The 23,393-nt window shown below is 59.8% G+C and overlaps 4 protein-coding genes and 1 non-coding gene across 7 annotated transcripts in view; 2 read left to right on the top strand and 3 right to left on the bottom strand.

Moving 5' to 3' along the window:
- The window catches only part of STX1A (syntaxin 1A), a 69,334-nt gene extending 65,606 nt beyond the window's left edge, over positions 1-3,728 (top strand). The window contains exons 8-10 of one of the 2 annotated variants that reach the window (XR_004061278.1): positions 206-343; positions 1,862-2,069; positions 3,411-3,449. Coding sequence is in view for 1 of the 2 variants with exons in the window: in XM_030962674.1 (XP_030818534.1) it covers positions 206-343; positions 1,959-2,069; positions 3,411-3,488 (327 nt within the window). In the remaining variant the exon portion in view is untranslated. Of the gene's footprint in view, positions 1-205; positions 344-1,861; positions 2,070-3,410 lie in introns of both variants that reach the window. The other variant, XM_030962674.1, reaches the window with a different exon arrangement.
- A 3,010-nt stretch (positions 3,729-6,738) lies between these two features.
- On the bottom strand, positions 6,739-12,686 carry BUD23 (BUD23 rRNA methyltransferase and ribosome maturation factor). The gene is made up of 12 exons (XM_030962675.1): positions 12,619-12,686; positions 12,418-12,455; positions 12,057-12,152; positions 11,795-11,877; positions 11,619-11,715; positions 10,533-10,629; positions 10,097-10,147; positions 9,169-9,254; positions 8,867-8,912; positions 8,300-8,358; positions 7,241-7,330; positions 6,739-7,120 (listed from the first exon to the last, which is right to left on the bottom strand). Exons 1-12 carry the CDS (start codon positions 12,664-12,666, stop codon positions 7,066-7,068), a joined length of 846 nt encoding a protein of 281 aa, XP_030818535.1. The 5' UTR covers positions 12,667-12,686; the 3' UTR covers positions 6,739-7,065.
- On the bottom strand, positions 7,752-7,884 carry LOC115911794. Its single transcript, XR_004061292.1, has one exon.
- A 126-nt stretch (positions 12,687-12,812) lies between the features above and the next one.
- Positions 12,813-15,642, top strand: DNAJC30 (DnaJ heat shock protein family (Hsp40) member C30). Its single transcript, XM_030962665.1, is given in 3 exon segments — positions 12,813-12,840; positions 12,843-13,178; positions 13,181-15,642. Coding segments are annotated over 3 exon segments (621 nt in total). The 3' UTR covers positions 13,438-15,642.
- A 5,149-nt stretch (positions 15,643-20,791) lies between these two features.
- VPS37D (VPS37D subunit of ESCRT-I) lies at positions 20,792-23,315 on the bottom strand. 2 transcript variants are annotated; one of them, XM_030962755.1, is made up of 5 exons: positions 23,169-23,315; positions 22,161-22,332; positions 21,612-21,694; positions 21,320-21,469; positions 20,792-21,244 (listed from the first exon to the last, which is right to left on the bottom strand). In XM_030962755.1, the coding sequence occupies exons 1-5, from the start codon at positions 23,289-23,291 to the stop codon at positions 20,999-21,001; spliced, it is 774 nt and encodes a 257-aa protein (XP_030818615.1). In that variant the 5' UTR covers positions 23,292-23,315; the 3' UTR covers positions 20,792-20,998. The 2 variants fall into 2 exon arrangements, with proteins under 2 accessions (XP_030818615.1, XP_030818614.1); XM_030962754.1 differs by having other exon boundaries at positions 20,797-21,469.
- Between the last annotated feature and the right edge of the window lie 78 nt (positions 23,316-23,393).

Genomic DNA, 23,393 nt, shown 5'->3' with positions numbered 1-23,393 from the left:
GGGCCTGGGGGCTCAGGTCTGGCCTGAGGATCTGCTGGAGCAGTCTGAATCCCAGCACCCTGCTGCAAACCCCCTGGCTAGGGGTGGCTCTGCAGCTCCTGCTCAGCCCTCTCTTGGTGCCCCCAGTCCCAGACTGAGTCTTGGTGCTCAGACCCGCTGGAGCTGGGTGTGAGCGTGGTGCTCAATAGCCTTGTTGTCTCTGCAGATCATCATGGATTCAAACATCACCAAGCAGGCTCTGAACGAGATTGAGACACGGCACAGTGAGATCATCAAGCTGGAGAACAGCATCCGAGAGCTGCACGACATGTTCATGGACATGGCCATGCTGGTGGAGAGCCAGGTGGGGAAAAGCTGCAGCCCAGGGCTCACCTGCAGGGTGATGGGGGCTCCCTGTGGTGGGTGAGGAGGCTGGAGAGCAGTGCTCCCCTGCCTGGGTGGGTGCTGAGAGGAAAAAGCACATCCAGGAGCAGCATGGCTCCCATGGGGCTGAGCTGGGCTCCCCAGGGCTGGGGTGCTGTGTGTCTGGGGTGGGAGGCTCAGTGAGGGGCTCAGGAGGAGGGCACTGGGTGGCTGCCATGCAGGGGGAGATTCCTTCACCTTCCCTGGAGCACCAGGCCCAGCTGGGTGAGCTCGGGGTGGCCCCTGGGCTGTGCTGCCAGCCCGTGGCACCAGTCCCTTGAGCCAGGCACGGGCTCCTGTGTCATTGCTCACCCCCCTTCTTGCCTGCCATGCTGCCATGGCCTGAGGAGACGTCGGTGGCAGGTAAAGCCCCTGGTGCTGCATGCTCTGCTCTGCATGGCTGCTCCTGCATGGCTGCTGCTTGCATGGCACTGGGATGGTCACCAGGGCACTGTGCTGTTGGTGGCCTGTCCTGCCTGCAGTGGGGGACATATGTGGGAATTCATGATTCTATGCCCTGCTCTGAGGGCTGGACAGTGCCAGCACCCTTGTCCAGTGGGTGAGAAGCTCAGAGCTGCTGGCACTGGGAATAGAAGGGCACTGGGCAGGCAGCAGGGCTGGCAGCTCTGCCCTGCCCTGGCATGGCACAGGTAGGAAGAAGCAGCAGCAGTTTTACACAAGACAGGGAGCAGTTGGTTGGGCTCAGTGCTCAGCATTAAGTTGAGAAATGGGCATTGCAGAGTTGCTGGCTCATAGCCCATGGCTCTGTGGCCTCAATTCCTTCCATGCCATCCAGGAGGACACAGGGCTTCAATCTCCCACTCCTGCCAGTCCTGTCCAGCTGCTGCAGACCTGGCTGTTTGCCTGCCCGGTCAGGATGGGGCCAAAGGAGGTGAACAAGGCTGGAGGAGCTTGCCCCAGCCCGTGTCCCCACCCCCAGAGGAGCCCCCAGTCCCAGCCTACCTGCAGCAGGGGCAGAGGGCAGGGGTCCCTGGAGGGCCCTTCAGTGCTGGCTGGCCTTGCTGCAGACCCCGTTCGTCCCTTTCAGTGCTGGCTGGCCTTGCTGCAGAGCCCTTCGGTCCCTTCAGTGCTGGCTGGCCTTGCTGCAGAGCCTCCTGCCCTCGGTGCAGTGCATGTGCGGGTGGGAGCAGCAGTCCCTGGTCCCCGCTCGTGTGTGGTTTCCTGGGCATCCCTCATGGTGCTGCTGGCACTGTCCTTGCCCCTGCCATGCCTCGTGTTCCAGCAGCGTGTGGTGCTGGTGTAGATCCTGTTGGGGCTTTGATGTCACCTGAAATATTGGGCAGGTCAGCGCCAGGAGCGGGCTGGGAGCTCCCTTGTCCCTCACCCTTGCTCGTCTCCCTGCTGGGCTGTGCACAGAGATGCTCTGGGACGGGGCATGCAGTCCAGGGCAGGAAACACGCAGTACCTGCAGGCAGCTGATGGTTCTCTCTCTGTGCAGGGCTGCCGGGCAGGGCCGCGTCCCCCCGCAGGCTGGCAGCGGCAGAGCGGCAGCGAGCTCAGCTGTGCGCGGGCGGGCGGGCTGTGTCCCCCTGCAGGGAGAGATGATTGACCGCATCGAGTACAACGTGGAGCACTCGGTGGACTACGTGGAGAGGGCCGTGTCCGACACCAAAAAGGCCGTGAAGTACCAGAGCAAAGCCAGACGGGTGAGTCACTGAAAATGCGGTGTTACAGTGATAGGTGCTGCTGCCTGTCCCCTGTCCCCAGCAAGCCTCTCCTGTGGAGAGCCAGGCTGAGTTAACATTCAGGCAATGCAGTCACACCTCCACTCAACACTCACCACAGCTGGCTCAGTGATAGAGGCACGAAAGGCTCTTTTGCAAGGGTTTATTCCAGCAGAGTAACACTGTCACCAAAGGACAAACCCAGGGAAAGAGAAAACCCAGGTGGAGCAGGCAGCTTATAAAGGGGAAGGGGTGGGGGCAGAGCTAAGGGCTGGGCAGGGGGCCTGGCCACCAGGGGAAGGCAGGTGGCCACCAGGGGTACCAAGCCAGTGACAGGGGAAGGAGAAACCAGAGGAAGTTGCGACACCAAGTCCATGGGAGACTGTTTTTCCCTTTGGGAGGGATGACTCTGTGGTAAGTAGTTAATGTTTCCAGGGCTGAGGGCCTGGGGGTTGACCAAGGGGGGACAGTTCATGGGATGCTCCAAGTCACAGCTCTGTCTGGGGCCCATCTGCCCCTGCCTGCACTGCCGACACCTCCATCCCAGGCACAGGGCAGCCTGGCACAGCTTTGTAGGTGCCCAGGGACCTCACTGCCCCACACCACTGGGAGCAGGTCCTGAGGGTTGCAGATCTCCCAGCACAGACTGTGAAAGCTGCACTGAGCCATAGGACAGGGGTGCTGCTTGGGGGGAGGAAAAAGGACAAGGTGGACCCCTGGACCAGGCATGCTGTTGTGGGAAGACAGAATGTAAGAAAATAGTGCAGAAAGTAATCTCACCTCTGAGGAGTTGCAGCTGTACTAATTACCAGTTAGGAGCAAGCCTGCCCTTAACAGGCCACAGCTGTGTCCAATGAAGATGAGTGCTGAAAAAGAGTGAGTTGTGCTGTGAAGAGAGTTAGAGTTTGTTAGCTGTGCTGTGAAGAAGAAAGAGTCAGCGCTGTGAAAAGCTGCCCCTGAGAAATCACCGAAAAATATGGGGCTTTTGCAGTAAGATAGCAACATGCTCTGAGAGCCACAGCCCATGCAAAATAAAAATAGGGAAAGGTCATGGTTCAGCTCAGAGTCTGAGCACAGTGCCAGCTGTCTGTCCTGCTCCTGTATCAGCTTGGGGACCTGGAGGCCAGCTCAGGGCAGAAGCAGGAGTGTCCCCCCCTGCCCAGGGCTGCCAGAGCCCTTCTGGCTCCCAAGGTGCTGCTCAGAGCCTGCCATGGGCAAAGGGGAGCAGGACAGACTGCTGTTCTGAACTCCTGGGTCCAGCCTGCCCCAACACTCACCATCCCCTCTCCCTCTCTCCCTGCTGCTGCTGGGCCACCTGAGCAGAAGAAGATCATGATCATAATCTGCTGTGTGATCCTGGGCATCGTCATCGCCTCCACCTTCGGCGGCATTTTCGGCTAGGCTGCCCCCGGGACTATCAGTGTGCGATGGATGGAGCCGCGCGTGCCGTGGGGCTGCAGCCGCCCGGAGCCCCCCGCGCAGCCCCGGAGCCTCCCAGCAGCATTTCAGTTTCATGCATGGTTGTTTGTGACGCTGTGTGTGCGGTGCGGTGCGTCTGTGTGGAGGGAGCTCCGGCCCCGGGGCGGGCGGGGGCCGGCCCTGGTGATGGCTGCGAGGGGGACCCTGGGGGGAAACCCGAGCTCTCATCACTGCTGCAGGCTGGGGGCTGGCTGGGGGGTGGGAGACTGCTGCTGCTCATCCTGTGCTGGGCAGTGTGTGTGACAGGAGGGAGGGAGGGAGGGATGATGGGGTCAGGGGTCCTCGGGAGTGTGGTGCCCAGTCAACCTCCCCAGCTTGCCCATCACCTCCAGCTCTCATGTCTGTCGGCCGCATCTGTGCTTGCAAACACCTTCCCTCGGGCTGCTTCTCTCCGGGGCCCTTCCCCAGGGGTGTGCTCTGCCCAGCCCTGCCTGGCCAGTGACTGTGTCTGGCTCTGGGGCTCCATCCCTGCCACTCCTCCCCTCCCTACATGAGCCCTCGCCCCAGCAGGGTGCCAAAGGCTGGAGGTGCCTGATGGAGCAGTGTGGAATAAGGAGCTGCTGCCTGGGGCCATCACAGCTGCCTGGGGACAGGAATAGGGCACGTGGGGCTGGCCTGACAGGGCAGGGTGGCACAGAGAGTCCAAGGCCAGTGAATTCCCCTGGCTGCTCATCCTGCAGTGCTCTCAGCCCTGGCACACGGTGCCCTGGCTGCCCTTGCCCACAGGCTGGACTCTGCCTGCCGGGGTTTGGGGCTGTTGCTGATACCCACAGCCCCTGGCAGCACTCACCTGCAAGCAGGGCTGCTCCAGCCTTGCTCTTTCATACCCATGGCTGGGGGTTAGAAGCAGTTGGGCTCTCTCCTGTTGTGGTGCCAGGAGCAGCCCTTGCTGCATCCAGCCCCCTGCAAGCCAGGAGTAGCAGCCTCCCTCCTCCTGTCTCCAGTCTGGCTCTGAACAGGCCGGTGCCCCACTGCCTGTTTGCCACCTCCTGGCACCGTGCCCTCCTGCCCAGCCACCCAGTGAGGCTCCTGCTCTCAGTGGGGAGCTGTGGGACAGCCTGGGTGCCCTGTGCCCTCTGCGTGCCCTCTGCCATGCCCATGACACCGCTGCAGCTGCTGTGGGGGTCTCACTGGTAGCTCAGGGGGGTCCAGTACTGCCATTGCCTGTTTGCCTCAGGCTAGGGCCAGGGCTCTGCCCTCACCTTCCTCTGCAGACCCCAGGGCTCTGGCTGGCCTGTGCACATGCCAAAGCACCCCAGGAGTGCCCAGGTAGGACTCTCTGCCACTCTGGGACAGGGGCTGGCTGTCAGGTGCTGGCAGCAGAAAAGGGACACTTGATGGCAGCCAGTATTCCAGCCTCGGGCAGTGTCACCTCCCAGCCCCACCAGCACCAGGGCAGGGCTGCTCCACAAGCTGGCAGGGTGCTGTGGCTCAGGCACTGGCTGTGTGTGTGCCCCTGGGTGCAGGGGAGAGGCAGAGGCTGCAGCCAGAGGGCTGCCTGCCCCAGGGCCAGCCCTGACACGGCTTCTCTGCCACTGTCACCCCACAGAGCCCCTTGCTGCACACAGCTCCCTTGGGAAGGGGGTCCAGCCTGGTTCCCCACACTGCCCAGTCCAAGCCCCTCGGGGTGCAGCCATGGGAACAGCCCAGCCCAGAGCCCCCTTCTTTCACAGTCCCACAGCACTGATGTGAGCTCCAGCACTGCAGCCTGCAGGCACTGAAGGGCTTGGGGCACCAGGACCGTGCAGGCAGGGCTAGGAGGCAGCCAAGGGCAGGGGCTCTGCTCCAGGGGGAAAAGGGAGTGGCCATGCTTCTGTCCCTCAGCAGCTCCCTGCCACTGCTGTCCATGCTTGCTCTGCCAGGCCAGCAAGAGCCCCAGGGCCCCTCCAGGAAGCAATAACACTGGGCAGGCAGGAAAACCCTCCTCCCAGGCTGCTGCCCTGCAGCCATGCTCCTGCCCTGCAGCCATGCCAACTGCTAGCACAAGGTGACTTTTTTTTCTTCCAGGCAGCGGCTTTAGTGGCACAAGCTCACCTGACATCAGGGCTGTGGCACCCCTGTCAAGGCACAAGGCCAGGAACTGCCTCAAGGGGGGTTCTTGGCCCTTGCTCCTTGTTGGCACCACCCCTGCCAGCAGCCCCCACAGCAGCAGGAGTCAGATGGGGCCAGTCAGGGCCGCTGGCACTTTGCTGGGATCCTGTGGGCAGCAGCAGTGCTGGGCTCCAAAGGCAGGGAGACGAGGAGCCACTGCTGCCCCACAGGCAGGCTCACACTGTCCTCGCTGTGAGGGGAGGGTGTTTTGGTGCAATAATTACCCCTGCACTACGGGAAGCCCCATTGAGTTCCTTTTCACCCACCTGTCGTTGCATGTACAGACCAAATCACCAAAAGTGTGGTTGTGCTTTGGGAAGATGTTTCACCTTTTCTTTCCAGCCCCCAACCTGCACCCGCTTGTCCTTTGGGTTCCACCACCTCTGTTCCAGGTGCCACCTGCCCTCCCCACGCCGGGAGCGTGTTGATGCAGTATTCCATGAGCAGTGTGGGGCACGCACAGCTTGCACTCGAACTGGGGATTGGGTTTTTTTTTGTTTTTTGGTTTTTTTTTTTTTGTAATTAATGTACTTGAAGGCTTTCCGAGCCCCCCGTGGAGTTCTACTGTTGCTGTACTGTGAGCTAAGTGTCCTTGTTTTCTATGTGGATCTTGACCCTGGCTTGCTCTGTCTCACTGGGCTGGATGACACTGTATGTTGCCTCTCTTCTCCTTCCCTCTTTCCCTTCCTGCTAGCATTCCTTTCTTCTCCCGAGGCTTTGGGTGCAAAACAGCTTCCCATTTTGTGGAATTTTTATGTAGAATAAACATTTGTAACTGTAAAGCTCTGGGTGGAACCTCTCCTTGTTTCAAGGGAAGGGAAGAGGTGATGAGGGGGGTTCAGTCAGCCCCAGCAGCTTGGAAGCACTAAAGCAAACAGGATGGGCTTGGTGCCAAGCACCAACAGGAGTAAATGGGTAGTGGAATAACACTTGAGTCAGGAGCAACTTTGTCCTCATGGATCTACACCTTGACATCGTGGATCCTCTGCAGGTAGAGGGGAAGCTGGCAGGGAATGAGGTACCATATTCCCACCTCAGTACTCCCAGCACCAAGGGCAGGACACAGGACACCAGCAAACACTTGAAACTTTTTGACTCTTTAGTGAGGAACTGGATATCACATCCTGGCTTACCTGGAGCTCAGCTGGCTCACTGCACTCTGGAAGGTAATGATGGCACTGTAGAGCACTGCCCAGCAGCAGTGCCAGAGCACTGTCTGCACCCTCTCCAGGGAAACAGGGCTGGAAGCTTTGCTGTTCGGCAGCACCTGAGCCAGTCTGTACCTTTAAGAGCCACAGTGACCAGTCCCAGCAAGTCCCCAGGTGTGGGGTGCCATCTGTGCCATCCACAGGAGGCTCTCTGGAGGCACCCCCATGCCACCTTGCATGGCAGCAGTGTCCAGAGCAGTTCAGAAGCGAGGCCGGCGTTTCCGCCCCGTGTATTTGGTGTCTGCCCGCACCTCCCTGTGGGAACAGCAGGAACAGCTCAGCCCCACCTGCAGGGCACTCGGGAGGGGAGGGAGCAGGGTTGTGGCAGGAGGCTGGGCAGTGACAGCCCCTGAGGCAGCACTCAGCTGGACTCACTTGCCCTGGCGCCGTCTGCGCTCCTTCTTCTCCAAGATCCAGTCCCGGCTTTTCTTCACAGACTTGCCCTTGACATTCCTGAACCGTGTCCTGGGGGGAGAGGGGACAGCAGCTGGAGAGGAGCTGAGGTGTGGGGGCACATTTCTCTGCCCCAGAGGATTGTCACCCAGAATTAGTGAGTTTCCCTCCCACCACGCTGGGCAAGAGGCTGAGCCAGCACTGGGGCAGGGGGCCAAACTCCAGACACACTGGAGGAGGCTGAGGCCGATTCCAGCCCTGGCTCGGAGCTGAGGGATCCTGACCCATGAACTCCCCCAGGCCACACCCCGTGTCACACCAGCACCATGCTGCTCCTGGGGTCTCAGGGCATTACAGGCTCATGCACAACCACCTTCCCCTTGTCTGCTCTACTCCAAGCAAGGCAGACAAAGTCAGGCTTCCTCCAACGTTCCCTGCTCTGCTACTGCCCTCCAAGACCAGACAGCCCTTAGACTGAGTGAGCAGAGAACAGCAATGTAAGAGGCAGGAAAACATGGCAGCCACAAGCTTCTGGCAGCCATGACAACTTTCCTCTGGTTTTTGTTCTGTCTCTCCCAACGGCTGCAAGAGGGGCTCCTCCCTGCACCACTGCTGTGGGAAGAGACAGGACCAGCAGCAGAAACCCCCAGGCCACAGCTAAGACCTGGACAGGAGAAAAAAAGGGAATGCCAGGACTCAGGCACAGCAGCCTGCCTCCGTGGCTCCATCATGAGCCCTGTAAACATTCCCTCTGCCACACCTTGGCATCAGCTGGAGAGCCCAGTGCTGGACAGAAAGCACACCTGACTGACTGCTCACCTACAGCTCTAGGTAAGCAGCACAGCCCCATGGAACTAACTAGTTTTGTTCCCCATGTCCCTTGGGAAGATAAAGCAGTTTTCTCCTGGGCTGCTGTGAGTCCTCCCTGTCCTTCCCTCCCATTGCTTCTCCCACTGCAGCAGTGTGGTCTCCAGTAAAGCTGAGCCCTCCAAGGCCCCCACTCTGCAGGGAGAACCTGCAGCCTCAGCCCCCACGAGATACCTCTCATTGGTGAACTTTGCCTGGTGTGGCTCTTCACTGGCACACTCGGTACCAAGGCCCTGGAAAACAAAATTGGGAAGTTGTGTTCTCCTCTGGGCCAGGCACAGCCCATCAAAACTAAGGGGAATGCAGGGATCTGCAAGGGGAAGGACCAGAGCAGGCACAAACTGCTCATCCAGAAATCATGGCAAAAAAAAGGCAGAACAGCTTTAAAGAGGGAAGGGTTAGATTGGATATGGGAAGAAATTCTCCCCTGTGAGGGTGGTGAGGCTCTGGCCCAGGGTGCCCAGAGCAGCTGTGGCTGCCCCATCCTGGGGAGTGTCCAAGGCCAGGCTGGACAGGGCTTGGAGCAGCCTGGGACAGTGGGAGGTGTCCCTGCCATGGCAGGGGGTGGAACAAGATCCAACCAAATCAGTCTGTGATGATGTGAGAGCAGGGCTTGGTGACTGCCAGAAAATGTATAAATGAAGTCACACCTGCACTCACAGAGCTGTTTGGCTCCCACACTGCCCACAGCTCGTCCACATCACCCAGGACAGCAGCTCTGCTGCCTCATGGAGGCCTCACCTTTGGTAATGTGCCAGATGTCCCAACAAAGAGACAGAGGAAAAACCTGAAAGAACAAGAATAAGGAGCATGAAGGTGGGATTCAGCATGTGAGTCTCAGTCCCCAGGCAAGACTGAGATGGTTTACAACAGAGTCAGATCTAGGCTTTAACCTCTGTCCAGAACTGAATAATGAGAGAGAGAACAGCTCAGGGGAAAAAAAAACCAAACCAAACCAAAAAACAAACAAACAAACCCAAAACTAAACCACCACTGCTAAACCTGGGCCTCACCCCAAACACAGACAGAGATGCAGGACTCACTTCTTGGCTTTGGCACTGTTGGGGTAATCCACCACCATTCCCCCTGTGAATCCAGCTCTCATGGCTTGGGCAGTGATGAGCTCCAGCTGGGAAAAGCAGCAGGTGCAAAGTTAATGAGCAATTATCCCCCAGGAAAGCCCAAAAGAGCTCTGGGAGCACCACACCAGGCTGGGCATTCCCAAGAGGGACTGCTCCTCCTCCTGCTAAGCTCTGCACCCATCTCCTGGTTCTGCACTCCCACCCACACACCAACTCCCTTGCCACTTTAATTTTAAGGCTCAGCCCAAGACAATCTATGAAATATGTGTTTCCTCGAGCCAGGTCTCATAAGCTTTTGGAGATTTATTTCACACCTAAGATAGCTCAGCTACCTTAGAAGGCATAAAATCAGCAGGATGGTTTTTGTGGTAGTGTTTTGTGGTAGTGACTTTTAATAAAAGGCAAAATAACAAAACTTTTTACAGAGAAAAATGCATCTAGGTGCAAGAGGCCCTCCTGCCCCTGGTACAACACCTCACAAAAGCAATTAGTTTCTTTGTTCTCTTCTTTTTCTAGTAAATTGCTTAGGCAGGACTTTTTGGCTTTTGTCTAATTAGCTATTTTTAAGTTTGAGGTGAAGTCTTTTAAGTCTTATGAATTTTTTTTTTCACTTAATTAAGAAGAAAAACTTCTAAGCTTATTTCCTTTTTAAAGAGACAAAAAATAGTTTTGTCACTCCATCAACAAAGAGCACATAAATCTATAACTCCTATAAATCTATGAAATAACAGAACCTGTACAAGGCATCCTCCTTACAAGTTATTTTTATGGGCTCCTGAAGAGCTCTAGAAGTGGCAGGGGGGACAGGCACTGCCTTGATGAGGAAGAACAGGATGCAAACAGTAAATGATTTATTTCTCTGCCTGTACCCCTCCCAGCTGACTGATACCTGCTCTGAGTTCTCGGGGTACAGCTGCAGCACAGCTCGGGATCCTCGGGCCTGCAGGAGACAGAGCTGGTCACTCACCTGCCCCAGTGCAGGTGACCCCTCTGGGTCACCATCCCTGCCCCAAACATGAGCTCCCTGCTCCCCAAAACCTCCAGGACAAGCTCCCAGGAGAGCTGCTCAGCCCACAGAGCCAGTGAGGCACAGGGGAACAGCAGCTACCCCAGAATCATGAACTGCTAGGTTTGGAAAAGACCACCAAGACCATCAAGTGCAAGCTTGATGAGAAGCAGCACCAGGCAGGAAGGCAGGCAGTGGCTGCTCCTGCCAGTCCTGCTTCAGAGCAGCATTTACTTAAAACCACCTGACTTGAAGTATCTTGCTAAAAAGCAAAGCCATAAAAGCAGCAGAGCCTTGGCTGGTGGAGGGTGGCACTTACCAGGGCAGTGTAGAGAGTGGAGAAGAACCTGTAGAGGCGTTTGGGGGGGCTGTGTGACTTCTTGTCAGCATTGCAGAGCCACTGCACTGCAGAAATACTGAGAGGGAAAATGAGACCCTCAGGACAGAGTCATTGGTTCCTTCACAGAGCTTGTCACCTCCCTTTGAGCTGAATTCCTGCACTAGGCACGTGCTGGGCCTCAGGGAAATCATTTCATTTCCTCTGTGTTGCCCTGCCTTCTGTTTCACAGCTACACAAACCCCTCTGGAGACTCACAAAACTTAACAAGGTGCATAAGTTAAAGGACAAAAGCATCACCAAGCATCCCTTTTAGTCCAAGTGCTCAAATCCTAGAATGACAGAATGGTTTGGGCTGGAAGGGACCCTAAAGCTCAGCTTGTTCCAGCCCTTGCCACGGGCACAAACACCTCACACTGGCCCAGGCTGCTCTAAGCTCTGCCCCACCTGGCCTTGGACACTTCCAGGGATGGGACAGCACAGCTGCTCTGGGCAACCTGGAGGCTTCACCACCCTCACAGGGAAGAATTTCCTCTCTGTATCTCATTTAAAAGTTCCCACTTTCAGCTTGAACCTGTTACTTCTGCTCCAAGTATTACAGATCCTGAGCAGCACTGGAGATCTCAGTTGTGGCCCTTGCCTGGCCAAGCAGGTTTTCCCAAAGAGCAATTTAAACCAGAGCTTTTGGCTCAGCAATGGACAGCCCTTGCTTCTTCCCAGCTGCTCTCTGAGCAGGTAAGTCCCTCTGTCCCCTTGATCCAGGGACTGACTTCTCTAAGCTCTGCCACATTATACTTTGTTCTCCTCCTTGGAGCAGGTCTCAGCCACCCTGACAATATCCCCAGCTTTACTTTCTTCCCTTCAACAAAATTCCTAGCACAGCAGCACAAAAGGACAGGCATCCCCTGGGAAGCAGCTGTCACAAATGTTTCTACCATCCAGAGTTTTGGAGGTTTGTCCTGGAGTGATGAGCCAAGGCTGACAGGGCTGTGACTCACCAGGTGTGCACCATGGGGACTGGGCAGTTCTGGGGCTGTCAGGAGAGCTCAGCTGCAGGCACAGACTCACCTGATACAGCCATCAAACATGCCAGGCCTGAAGGGAATGCCATGGCCCACATCTGCAAGGAGAAGGTCTCCTTCCACCTCCCTCTCCACGGCCACATCTGCACGGAACACAGCACAGCTCAGGCACTCAGCTGCCAGCCCTGGGGCCTCTGAGGGTCTCAGGGAGGTTGTGCTCACCCAGCATGGCAGGGCTGATGTCCATGCCAATCCAGTAGTGACCCTCTTCAGAGATGTAATCCCCACTCAGCCCAGAGCCGCAGCTGGAGGGAGGAAGGGGAAAAGTGCTGAGCTCATGGGGCTGCTCTGAGGCTCTGCTGGCCACACACCCAACGTTACAGCAGCCTGTCCCTCTTCCCCAGCCCACAGAAGGCACAGGGACATGGCCACCCCCTTGCCCATGCACCAGCTAGGCCACGGAATTGTGCAGAGCCCCGCTCACCCCACATCCAGGAGGAGGCACGCACGGTCCTCGGGCAGCCCCAGCAGCTCCACGGCCCGCTCCGACATCTGCGACTGGATCTCCACCACGCGGGAGCTGCGGCACGGCACAGCACAGCGTGAGCGACGGGCGGCACCGCCGGCACTGCGGGAGCGGGCCCGCACGGCAGGGCCCGAGCAGCAGGGCCCGAGCAGCAGGGCCCGAGCAGCAGGGCCCGAGCAGCCCTCACTCCCTCAGGACCGACCCTGCCCCTCACTCCCGGCCCCCCCGGCCTCCCGGCCGGACCCAGGACCGACCCCCACCCGCCGTGGGTGCCCCCGGTGCCCGCCCCACGACACCCGCAGCGCCGGTCCCGCCGTACTTCTGGGTGTATTTCCGTGCCTCGGCCTCATCGTAGAACTGCAACGAGAGAGCGGCGGGCGCGGTGAGGCCCGGTCCCCTCAGACGTGCCCGGTTCCCGGTTCCCCCCAGGCGTGCCCGGTTATCCCCCAGGCGTGCCCGGTTCCCCCTCCAGACGTTCCCGTTTCCCCCCAGACGGTCCCGGTCCCTCAGGGCCGCTCACCAGCTCGGGCGGCCCGCGGTGCTCGGGCCGGCGGCCGCTGCCCGCCATGCTGCGGCTGCGTGACGTCACTGCCCAGCGACCGCGCCGTGCCCGCCCGGTGGGCGCTGTGTCTGCGCACGTCACTCCTCCGCCGGTGACGTCACTGTCGCGCGCCGCGGCGCTGGCGATGGCGGCGGGCGGGCGCTGAGGCCGCCATGGGCCCGGCGGTGCTCGGGCGGCTGCGGCCGCTCTCCCCGCGGCCCCGCGGCCCGGCCGCGCCCCGCCGCCCTCCCGGGCCGCGCAGACGGGCGGTGCCGGAGCCCCGCGGCCGCGCCGCGATCTCTACGAGGTGCTGGGAGTGCCGTCCACGGCCACGGCGGCGCAGATCAAGACGGCGTACTACGAGCAGTCCTTCCGCTACCACCCCGACCGCAACGCGGGCAGCGCGGCCGCGGCCGCTCGCTTCGCCGCCGTCAACGAGGCTTACCGGGTGCTGGGCAGCGCCGCGCTCCGCAGCAAGTACGACCGCGGGCTGCTGAGCGCCGCCGAGCTGCGCGACGCTCCCCGGCCCTCGGGCCGCGCTTCGCCGCCGCCCCGGGGCCGCCCCGCGCCCCCGCCGCCCGCCCCGGGCCCGGCCAGACCCCCTTCGACTTCGACGCCTTCTACCGCGCGCACTACGGGGAGCAGCTGCAGCGGGAGCAGATGCTGCGGGCGCGGAGGGAGCAGCTGCGGCTCCAGCGGGAGGAGTTCGCGGCGCAGGGACGCCTCCGGGCCCTCTCGGATCTCTCCATCGGGCTCCTCTTCTTCCTGGGCGTTGCTCTCATCTACGGCCTCAAGTGACGGCCGGGCGGCCCGCGGGGTGTCCCCGCAGCTGGACAGTGTCGCTGGGGGTGTGCCCTGCACCGCCCCGCGTCTGCTGCTCGCGCTGTGGCATTGCACCCTGCCAGCGTGACCTTGGGACACACAGTGCCCTGGCTGGCACAGGCTGTGCCCTCGGGGTGCCTCTGGGGACGCAGCCTGGGCCAGGCCACTCAGGGTGACCTTGCAGGAGCTCTTGATGTGCCCCCTCAGCCAACACCTCCTGCACAGTGCCTGGCAAGTGAGCACAGCGCTGGACTCTGGCCTGGATGTGTCCCCTCCTTGGCACAGCTGTGTGGCCCTGGGTGCCTGCAGAGATTAAAGGCTGTCAGAGGTGCTGTGTGTGTTCAGCTGTGCCTGTGGTTCCTGCTGCTGCCAGGCCTGTGCTGTCACAGCTGCTGGTGCTCCTGGAGCTCCTGGTGTCCCAGCTGCACCACCCTGTGAGAATGGCAGGTACAGGTACAGGGGGCTGAGATCAGACCTGAAAAATGAAACCTGAGCCCGTGGCCTGGTCAGTGTGTGACACTGCCTGGAGCTGTGTGACAGCACTTTGGTGTCTGCGGTCCTGTGTCCTGTCTGGGGCCTGCCAGGAGCTTCACAGCACCCCTCCCTGTGAGGAGTTTGGCTGTGGTGCCCCTGTGAGCACCCAATGCTGTTCTCTGTGTCTTACACGTGTCTGAGCATCGTTTGCACAAGAGCATTTGCCTATTTAAATACTGAAGTGTTTCAGGAACTGAAGATTGTGTTTCTCAGAGCCTTTTCTCTCTCCTTGGGTGAAGGTTCACCTGTGCTGCTGCTGCCTGGAGGGAGAGAAGCTTCCTGGCCATGGCCTGAGTGTGCCAAGGACTGTGTGGGACCCTGGGTTTGCTGTCAGTGGGGTGAGCAGGAGCCCAAGCCCTGTCCAGAGCCTGGGTTGTGTTTTGTCCCAGCACAAGAATGTCACAAGTGAATGGATTCCTGTGTCTGCATTTCTGTGCTCCTGCTCAGAGCCTGGGGCAGGGGCACAGCAGGGACACCCAGGGACAAGGAGCAGGCTGGGCAGGCAGTGGGGAAAGAGGAAAAGAATGACACACAGCCAGACAAGAAGAGTCTGAAACCAACCCAAAAGCTAAATCCAGCACAATGGACATGGCACAGCAGGAAACAAACCCCAGGAGTCTGCAGCTGGAGGAACCAGGGGATGGGGAACATGCTGGGGGATGGGGAGCAGCACCCCTGCACTCACCATCCACTGGGTGACACTGAGGAAAGGAACAGAAGGGGCTGGGATGGGACAGGCTGAGAGCTCAGGCCTCCTGTCACTCTCTCCACTGAGGGCTGGTGGGATGGGGGAGGTGGGTGAGGAATGCCAAAGGGCACCGTGGGCCCTGAGGGGATGAGGAAGGCACATCTCATCCCTTGGGCTGGGATGGGAAAGGGATGAGATCCCACACAAGTTCAGGCTGATGTGAGCAGTGAGCAAGCCCAGCTGCCTACGGGGTGTAACCCTCCATGGGGTGAGGGCTTTCTGCTGGCACGAGGCATCTCTGGGCACCTTCCCCATGTGCAGGGCCAAACTGCTCCTTGGCACCTCTCCTGCCTGTGCAGGGTTGCTCAGCATTGCCCTCTGCCTGCTCTCAGCAGCTTGTGCCACCTCCAGCTGCTCACTAGAGGCTGCTGCATGCTCAGCCCAGCGGCAGAGGGAGCTTTCCAAGGTCCCCCCTGGTGTCAGTCTGTCCCTTCACTGGGATCACAGCCCTGGGATGTCACAGGAGCCTGGTGTGCCCTGCTAAAGGGAACTCTCTGGAGTTGTGGCTCTGGCACCTGCTGATGCATTTTCATGCTCACCTTCTGTAAACAAATCACTCAAAAGATCAGGGGCAGCTTTTTGGGCAGGGTTTGGCAGGAAGCATTACTCTGCAGGCTGGAAGAGCCAGCAGTGTCCATGGCACTCCTCTGGCTCCCTCCCAAACAGGGGGTGTGGAGTTCCTGCTGCTGGCTCTTCTCTTCCTCCTCAGGTCTCTGTGATGTATCTTGAAGATTAAAGACATCCAGCCATAAATTGGTGACAAAATGACACATCTTTCTTGTGGTGGGCCTGGGTGGTAAATATTCCTTGCACTTGCTGGAAAGCAGGGCTGAGGGGCTGTGACTGTTCACAGGGGTCTTATGTTGAGGGAAGAGACGAGGATCTGACTCCATGTTTCAGAAGGCTGATTTATTATTTTATGATATATATTACATTAAAACTGTACTAAAAGAATAGAAGAAAAGGTTCTCCTCAGAAGGCTGGCTAAGCTAAGAATAGAAAGTAAAGAATGATAACAAAGGCAGCTGTCCCAGACTCTCTGTCTGAGCCAGCTGGGCTGTGATTGGCCATTAATTAGAAACAACCACATGAGACCAATCACAGATCCACCTGCTGCATTCCACAGCAGCAGATAATCATTATTTACATTTTGTTCCTGAGGTCTCTGAGCTTCTCAGGAGGAAAAAATCCTAAGGAAAGGATTTTTCATGAAAAGATGTCTGTGACAAGGGGCAGGCAGGAGTTTCACATCCTGACTTCAGCCAGTGAAGAAGAGGCCAGGGAGGGGAGCTCTGTCTGCCTTGCTGGGCAGGGTGGGCATGCAGCCTGCAGTCAGCAGGGCAGGGGGGCCCCTCTGGAGGTCTGTCCTGTGCTGCCTGGGTGACACCCAGGGCTGGCTGTGCCCTGGTGACATCCCCTGAGCTCTGCCCTCCCCTGCTGCCTGGACAGAGGAGAGTGCCCTGAGCTCTGCAGTGTCACCTTTGCCCCGTCAGGCCTGACTGCTCCTCTGCTCTGGGCAGGATTGCAGGAGCTTGGGCACCAAGTGGCTGGAGCTGGTCCAAATGCCCAGCCTGCCTCCCAGCTCCCGCTCCCAGCATACCACTGTTCTGCCCCTTCTTCTCCTTGGGTCAACAGTGTCATGGTATTCTGGCTGTTCTCCAGTTGTTTCCTTGATGGAGAGGTGCCAGGAGAGCTGAGCACAGCCTGTGAGGGTGCCATGTGAGTGCCAGGGGTTGTGAGCTGTACAGGGCTGGAAGATAAAGGACAGGATAAAGATGCAAGGAAGGATAAAGGAAGATAAGGCAGAGGATAAAGCTCAGTAACTCGCTGTGGCCTTTACATCTCAGGAGCCAGGATGCATCCTTGGGGACACTGACACACACAGGGCTGTTCCTGTGAGAACAGGAGCCCCCCCCCTTCCTGCAGCTGGGGCAAGGCAGCCAACAGCAGGGTCATGGCAGGGAACAGCTGTGAACTCCCAGGTCCTTTTCCTGCTTTGGGGATGTGTCCTGCTGTGAGCTCCTTTTCCTGTGGGGGCGTGAACCCATTTTCTGCTTTGGGGATGTGTCCAGTCCCTGCTGTGAACTCCCCCAGGTCCTTTTCCTGCTTTGGGGGTGTGTCCAGTCCCTGCAGCACAGCTCAGGAGCAGACAGCAGCAGCAGCTGAGCTGTCCACAGCCCCTCCTGGCCCAGGTGAGGTGGCAGTTCGAGCTGGGGGCTTCACCATGAGCACCCCGAGGCCTTTGCTGGGAGGAGTGTGATGTTCACAGCAGGGACTTTCTTCCTCCTCAGTCTCCAGCCCACTGGGGCCATTTTACAGATGCTGTAGCACATCCCACCCCTCATCTCCTCACCCTGTGGCTCCCCATTTCCCTTGCCTGCAGTGATGTATGTGTCCATGCTGGATGCTTGTCCTTTGCTCCAGGTTTTGCCAGCTGAGTGTCACCAAAAGGGTGACAGCTGTCCCAGGGTGGGTTGCTGGTGGGGCCTCAGTCATCATCCCATGGCCTGCACTGCTCTGCCCTGCACCTTCACCCCAGGGCTTGTTTTGGTGTTGCTCATTCCCACCCTTGAATCACTGACAGCAGACAAAGGGAAGCACCAAAATCTGAGTAGTTAACAGATGGAATTGGATGTGTGATAAGCTAAGGAAATCAAAGGCTCCAGGGAAACTTAAACCAGCTGGATGGCCCCAGTGCTGAGGGCCTCCAAGCTCAGTGCAGACCCCACTCCCCACCCCTGCCCCAGCCCCTTTTCGTGGGCTGACATCCCCATAACTGCAGGTTTGGGGTGCTGAGCTGCCCCCCTCAGCTGCTGGGGGCTGCAGCCTGGGAGTTTCTGTGCCTCCTCAGGGCTCCTCCTGGAGCTGGGCTGCTCTTTGGGAAGGAAGGGGTCAATCCTGGCTGCTGGCAGATCTCTGATTGTGAGGGGCAGGAGCAGGGAGCTGCAGGCTGGGGAGCAGCACTGGGGGGTGGCCATCAGCCTCCTCCCCACAAAAGGGGCTGTGTGGGGACAGCCCCTGGGACAGCCCCAGCCCTCTGTGTGGGCAGAGCTCTGCAGCCCAGGGCTGCTGCTGGCGGCTCTGCCCTCCCAGGGAAGGGCTGCCATGGTTGGCAGCACCCGAGGATGGGGGCAGCTCCCCCTCCCTTCAGCAGCATCCCCTGAGGCCACTCCTTGGTTAATAGAGTTAATTGTTAATGGACAATTAACAGCCCCGTGCCTGCTCCAGGGGCCCCAGCTGGGGCACCCTGCCACCCCCTTCCTGGCTGGTGCTAGGCCAGGTTTGTACCCCTTTGGCACCCCTTTGCCTGGGGCTGTGGCTCAGGGGGGAGTGGGGGGCACCCCTCTTCTCCCAGCTGTTGTGGCTCTCCTGGGCTGGGGCTGCTCCTTGTCCAGCCTGGAGCCAGGGATGGGGGGCACCCCCAGCTCCCTGCCCAGCTCTGGCTGCACCCCAGCTGGCAGGGGGCAGCAATGAATGCAGGTGCACACCCAGTGCCAACTCTTCTCCTCCTCCTCCTCCTCCCCAGGGTGAGCAGCAGCACCTTTACCCTCCTTGACTGCATCCTGCAGGGCAGGGACAGGCAGGGAGAGGCACAGGAGGGGCAGAGGGATCACCCTGTCCCCTGCCAGCCCCTGCTGTGAGCCAGTGTCCCTGCCTGCCCTGTGTGCCCAGTCCCTGCTGGCCTGTGCAGGGCCTGGAGCTGTCAGTGGGCAGATACCCCTCAGTCCCCAGGGGTACAGCGTGCACCCCCTGCCAGGATCACCACTGGGGTGGCCAGCCCCAAACTGGACAGGACCATGGGCTGCAGGGTGGCAGGAACCTCGCCAGGGCAGGGGCTCACCTGGCTTGGCACCTTCCCAAAGGATCCCAAGGTTCTCCACCCTCAAGTGGGGTGGTGGCCAACCCAGCAGGACCATGGGGTTGCCAGGGCCCGCCCAGTGCTTCCTGAACTCCCTGGGGTGCTGCAGGGCTCCTGTGGACTGACTGACAGACAGACAGACAGACAGACAGACCATGGCAGCAGAGCTTTCCTTGGTGCTCAGGCCGTCACTTCTCGTGCTGCAGCTCTCATGGACACACTCACCTTGCCCAGGCTGCAGGGGCAGCTGCTCACCCTGACAGTCCCCACTCATGGGGCCACTGGGGTGACTCAGGAGCTGCAAGGGACCAGGGATGTTTGTCCTGGAGCTGGTGGCACACCCACCCAGCCTGGGGCTGCCCAGCCCAGGGGCATCTTCTTGCCTGGGGAGACGCACTGGGGGGCCTGGCTAGTTTTTGGGTGGCTTTGCTGCTCATGCACCATCTGATGCCTCAGTGCTGTGCCTGGCCCCCTGTGGCAGGGCAGTGAGCACAGAGCCTGGCTGGCAAACAGCCTTTCCCTGCCAGGCTGAGCCCAAAGTGGGACTCAGGAAAGCAGCAGGTGCTTTGTGAAACTCCAAATAGTCCAGTGACTGCCACCTCCTTCACATGCCAATAAAGGCACAGTGGCTGGTCCCCTATTTATCCCAGTTTTAAACCTGCTTTAACTGGTAATACTGGAATTTTAGCCATAAATGAGGGCTGATGTTTGGCATAAAGCCAGGTATTCTCTGTGGGGGAGGGTGATCAGACACTGCAAGCTATTGACCTGTATTTTGGGGTGGTTTGTGGCCTGAGCCAGGACCTTGTGCTGTTTGGGATGATTTCCAAGCAGTCTACAAAGCAGGGACAAGGAGCACGTCGGGCAGGCAGTGGGGAAAGAGGAAAAGAATGACACACAGCCAGACAAGAAGAGTCTGAAACCAACCCAAAAGCTAAATCCAGCACAATGGACATGGCACAGCAGGAAACAAACCCCAGGAGGCTGCAGCTGGAGGAACCAGGGGATGGGGAACACGCTGGGGGATGGGGAGCAGCACCCCTGCACTCACCATCCACTGGGTGACACTGAGGAAAGGAACAGAAGGGGCTGGGATGGGACAGGCTGAGAGCTCAGGCCTCCTGTCACTCTCTCCACTGAGGGCTGGTGGGATGGGGGAGGTGGGTGAGGAATGCCAAAGGGCACCGTGGGCCCTGAGGGGATGAGGAAGGCACATCTCATCCCTTGGGCTGGGATGGGAAAGGGATGAGATCCCACACAAGTTCAGGCTGATGTGAGCAGTGGCTGCCAAGCTGTGAGCAAGTGTCATGGACATGTTTTATGAAAAATCCCTTTGACAAGATTTTTCTCCTGAGAAGCTGAGAGGCCTCAGAAATGAAGTGTAAACAATAATTATCTGCTGCTGTGGAATGCAACAGGTGCATCTGTGATTGGCTTCATGTGGTTGTTTTTAATTAATGGCCAATCACAGTCCAGCTGTCTCAGACTCTCTGGTCAGTCACAAGATTTTATTATCATTTCTTTCCTTCCTTAGCTAGCCTTCTGATGAAATACTTTCTTCTATTCTTTTAGTGTAGTTTTAGTATATAATTTTCTTTTAATATAATATAATATCATAAAAAATAATAAATCAGCCTTCTGAAACCTGGAGTCAAGATTCTCATCTCTTCCCTCGTCCTGGGACCCCTGTGAACACCACCACAAGCAAGCCCAGCTGCCCACGGGGTGTAACCCTCCATGGGGTGAGGGTTTTGCTGCTGGCACGAGGCATCTCTGGGCACCTTCCCCATGTGCAGGGCCAAACTGCTCCTTGGCATCTCTCCTGAGGGAAACACACACTCATGGCAGGCCCTGCGCCCCTTGCAGGAGCTCTCAGCTTCCCCAGGGAAGTGATGTCCTGAGCCAAGTGCCAAGGAAAGGTCTGGGGGGTCCTCAGGCTGCAGGGCTCTCCTTGGCTGCCAGTCACCTCCAAGCCTGGCAAGTGCTCCCTGGTGACCCTTTCCTGTCTCATCCTGCTGTTCATAGCCAGAACCAAAGGGCAGAGCACACACAGAGCATGGAAAGAGGCTTTATTTAGGAAGCATGTGGCACACCCAGTGCTCCTGTGCCTTTTCCCTGCTATCCCTCCCAGCTAAGCCCACTGACACCCCTACAAGCCACCCACCCCACTCCCTGTCCCTGTTCCTCCAGCTGTGGATGCAGAGCTCCCCCCCAGCACCTCCCCAATGCAGGACCCCTGCCCCAACCAAGCTCACCTCTGTGAGCTCCCCCATGTGCCACCCCACAGACCCCTTGGAGCTGTGCCTACAGCACCTCCCACCCCTCCTGTTCCTGCCCTGGGTGCTGCTGCCCGGCCCCGGGAGGGGCAGGAGCGGGGCCATCCCCACCGTGCCCCGCTACCGGTGCGGCGGCTCCTGCTCCCGGGGCTGGGCGCTGAGCACGGGCACGGCTCCAGCGGGGCGCAGGGGAGAGCCCAGGCTGGGCACCTCGGAGCAGGGAGATGCTGGCTGCTGTGCCAGGGCTGGGAGATGGTGCTTGGGAGGCGCAGCCGGCACGGGAAAGGGCGCGGCAGCCTCCGAGGGGATGAGGACGGCAGGCACAAAGCCGTAGGACAGATCAAAGGCTTTGGGGGCTGCTCCGCTCTGCAAGGGGGCGAGGCGGGCTGGTGCCACGCTAGCCGGGGCACCGGGGCACCCCGCAGGGTCCTTCCTGCCCACCTGGTCCTTCTGCACCTGCTCCTTCTGCAGCAGCTCCTGCAGCTTCTCCAGCTGCGTCCGGCAGACGTGGGAGCGCGTGCGGCTCTGGCAGAAGGACTCCAGGAAGGACTCGAGGGGCAGCTCCTGGGCCAGGAACTGCTTTATCTGGGCCTGTGGGATGGGCAGTGGGACTAGAAGGAGCACCCCTTGGACCCTGGGCTCTTCTGCAGGCCCTGGCACATGGGAGGCATGGAGAGCACCCCGTGGCCCTGGTAAGGAAGGGACAGCAGCACAGGGGTCTCAGCTAACTCACCTCTGACTCTGCTTCTGAGGCATCAAGCTTGGCTTGGAGCTGGCCCAGGGCGCTCTGTGGGCTCCACTTCTCCAGGTAAACCTCTGTGTGTCACAAGGGGATGGGGCTGCCAAGCTTCCCCTGGATACCCCCGCTGCTGGGGGTGCTGAATTTCCCATCCTCAAGCATCCACTGCCCCTCTCCTTGCACTGAAACCTCCCCAAACACATCCCTGGAGCCACCTGCACACCACAGCTTCCATCCCACCCTGGCTGCCCAGAGAGGCTGTGGATGCCTCATCCTTGTAATTGTTCAGGGTGTCCCTGCCCACAGCAGAGAATGGAATGAGATGATCTTTAAGGTGCCTTCCAACCCAAATGATTCTGTGATTCCATGGCTGGTCCCAGCTCAGGATTTGCTGTGTCACAGGGAGCATCATCCCCCACCACTCCTGATCATGGCTGAACCATCTCCCTGGGGTAGGGTCAAGAATGCTGAGCCCACCTGGACCCTCATATTGACAGGGGTTGCTCTGGATGTGCCTCAGCCCATGGGCTGCTCCCCACTCACCCAGGCGCTGCTGCTTGTCCCAGCAGGCCTCTCGGATCTCCTGCAGCTCCTGGTACTTGATGGCCAGGGAAGCCTTCCCATCCTCCAGCCGTGGGCGCAGGGACAGATTCACCTTGGCCTGGGTGCAATTTGAAGCCAAACACATTTCCCGCTCCAGCTGGAGACTCTGGAACTGTGGGAATGGGATTGGGGCCGTGTGTGTCAGCAATGAGAGAAACGGGCAGAACCGGTCAGATCCAGCACCTTGCTGGGCGGGGGGCAGTGTCCATCCGGGGGTGAACCCCCTTTTTCTGCAGGGTCTCCATCCCTCTGCTTTGCCTGGGAAGGGGGCGCATCCCGGGGAATGCAGCGGCTGCAGCCGGGCTACGCAGCCTCCAGGCTAAACCCGACCGCGGCAATCTCCGCAGGGAGAGCGCTCGGCAGAGGACAAGGATGTCACGGAAGGGACACGCACCCTGCGCACACCCCGCCCGCACTCGGGGCCATCCAGGGAAGGGGCTGGGATGGGGCCGAGAGCGATTCCACAATAACCCGCGCCCGATTCCGCAGCGCAGCCGGGAGGGCGCGGGGCTCATCCCGGCTGCGGAAAACGAGACCGGGCTGGAGGGCGGGCGGAGGGCCGGGGCCTCGGCACAGCTCGGGATGCGGGGGCAGCGGACGGGGCTTGTTGGCCACGGGGTTGGTGGCCCTGGGTTTGGTGGCCATGGGTTTGGTGGCCCAAGGTTTCGCACCGGGAGCCCCGCGCAGCCGCGGTCGGGACGCCCGGACGGAGGCTCCCCCGCCCCGCCGGTGGCTCTGCGGCTCCTCCGGAGCCCTCGGGATTACGGGTGTCACCATAAGGGCAGCGGGCCATGGAGCCGGCGGGAGGCTCCCGGCCCCGCAGCGCCAGCTCCGGGCCGCGGGCGGCTCCGCCCTGCGCACCGGGACAGCCCCGGAGGAGCGAGCGGCGCCCGGCTGGACCCCGCCGGCGGCGGGACAGCGGCCCCCGGCCCCCGGCCCCGGCCGTACCTTCCTGCAGAGGCGGGCGGCGCGCTGCAGCCGCGGCTCGTCCTGCAGCAGCGCCCGGAGCTGCGCCGTGCTCAGCGCCCCGAGGCGGCGCGGGGAGCCGGGCGGCGCCGCGGGCCGGGACATGGGCCGGGATCGGGATCGGCACCGGGACCCGCGCCCCCGCCGCCGGGAGCCGCGCGCGCCGCCCCGCGCCCGCCGCCCCCGCCGGTCTTAAAGGAGCCGCAG

Source organism: Camarhynchus parvulus, chromosome 19, assembly GCF_901933205.1.
Source record: "Camarhynchus parvulus chromosome 19, STF_HiC, whole genome shotgun sequence".
Taxonomy (NCBI): domain Eukaryota; kingdom Metazoa; phylum Chordata; class Aves; order Passeriformes; family Thraupidae; genus Camarhynchus; species Camarhynchus parvulus.
Note: the sequence above shows the minus strand (reverse complement) of the source record. Positions and strands in the feature narration are given on the sequence as shown.

Bases quoted from the DNA above. Each gene is read 5' to 3' on its own strand.
- BUD23 (XM_030962675.1), bottom strand. From the start codon at position 12,666: ATGGCGGGCAGCGGCCGCCGGCCCGAGCACCGCGGGCCGCCCGAGCTG. The intron at 11,878-12,056 runs GTGAGCGGGGCT...TCCTCCCTCCAG, and splicing joins TGCCTCCTCCTGGATGTGGG to CTGCGGCTCTGGGCTGAGTG. The intron at 7,331-8,299 runs GTATCTCGTGGG...CTCTCCCCCCAG, and splicing joins GCAAAGTTCACCAATGAGAG to GACACGGTTCAGGAATGTCA.
- VPS37D (XM_030962754.1), bottom strand. From the start codon at position 23,291: ATGTCCCGGCCCGCGGCGCCGCCCGGCTCCCCGCGCCGCCTCGGGGCG. The intron at 22,333-23,168 runs GTACGGCCGGGG...CCATTCCCACAG, and splicing joins CCGCCCGCCTCTGCAGGAAG to TTCCAGAGTCTCCAGCTGGA. The intron at 21,470-21,611 runs GTGAGTTAGCTG...CCCATCCCACAG, and splicing joins CCTCAGAAGCAGAGTCAGAG to GCCCAGATAAAGCAGTTCCT.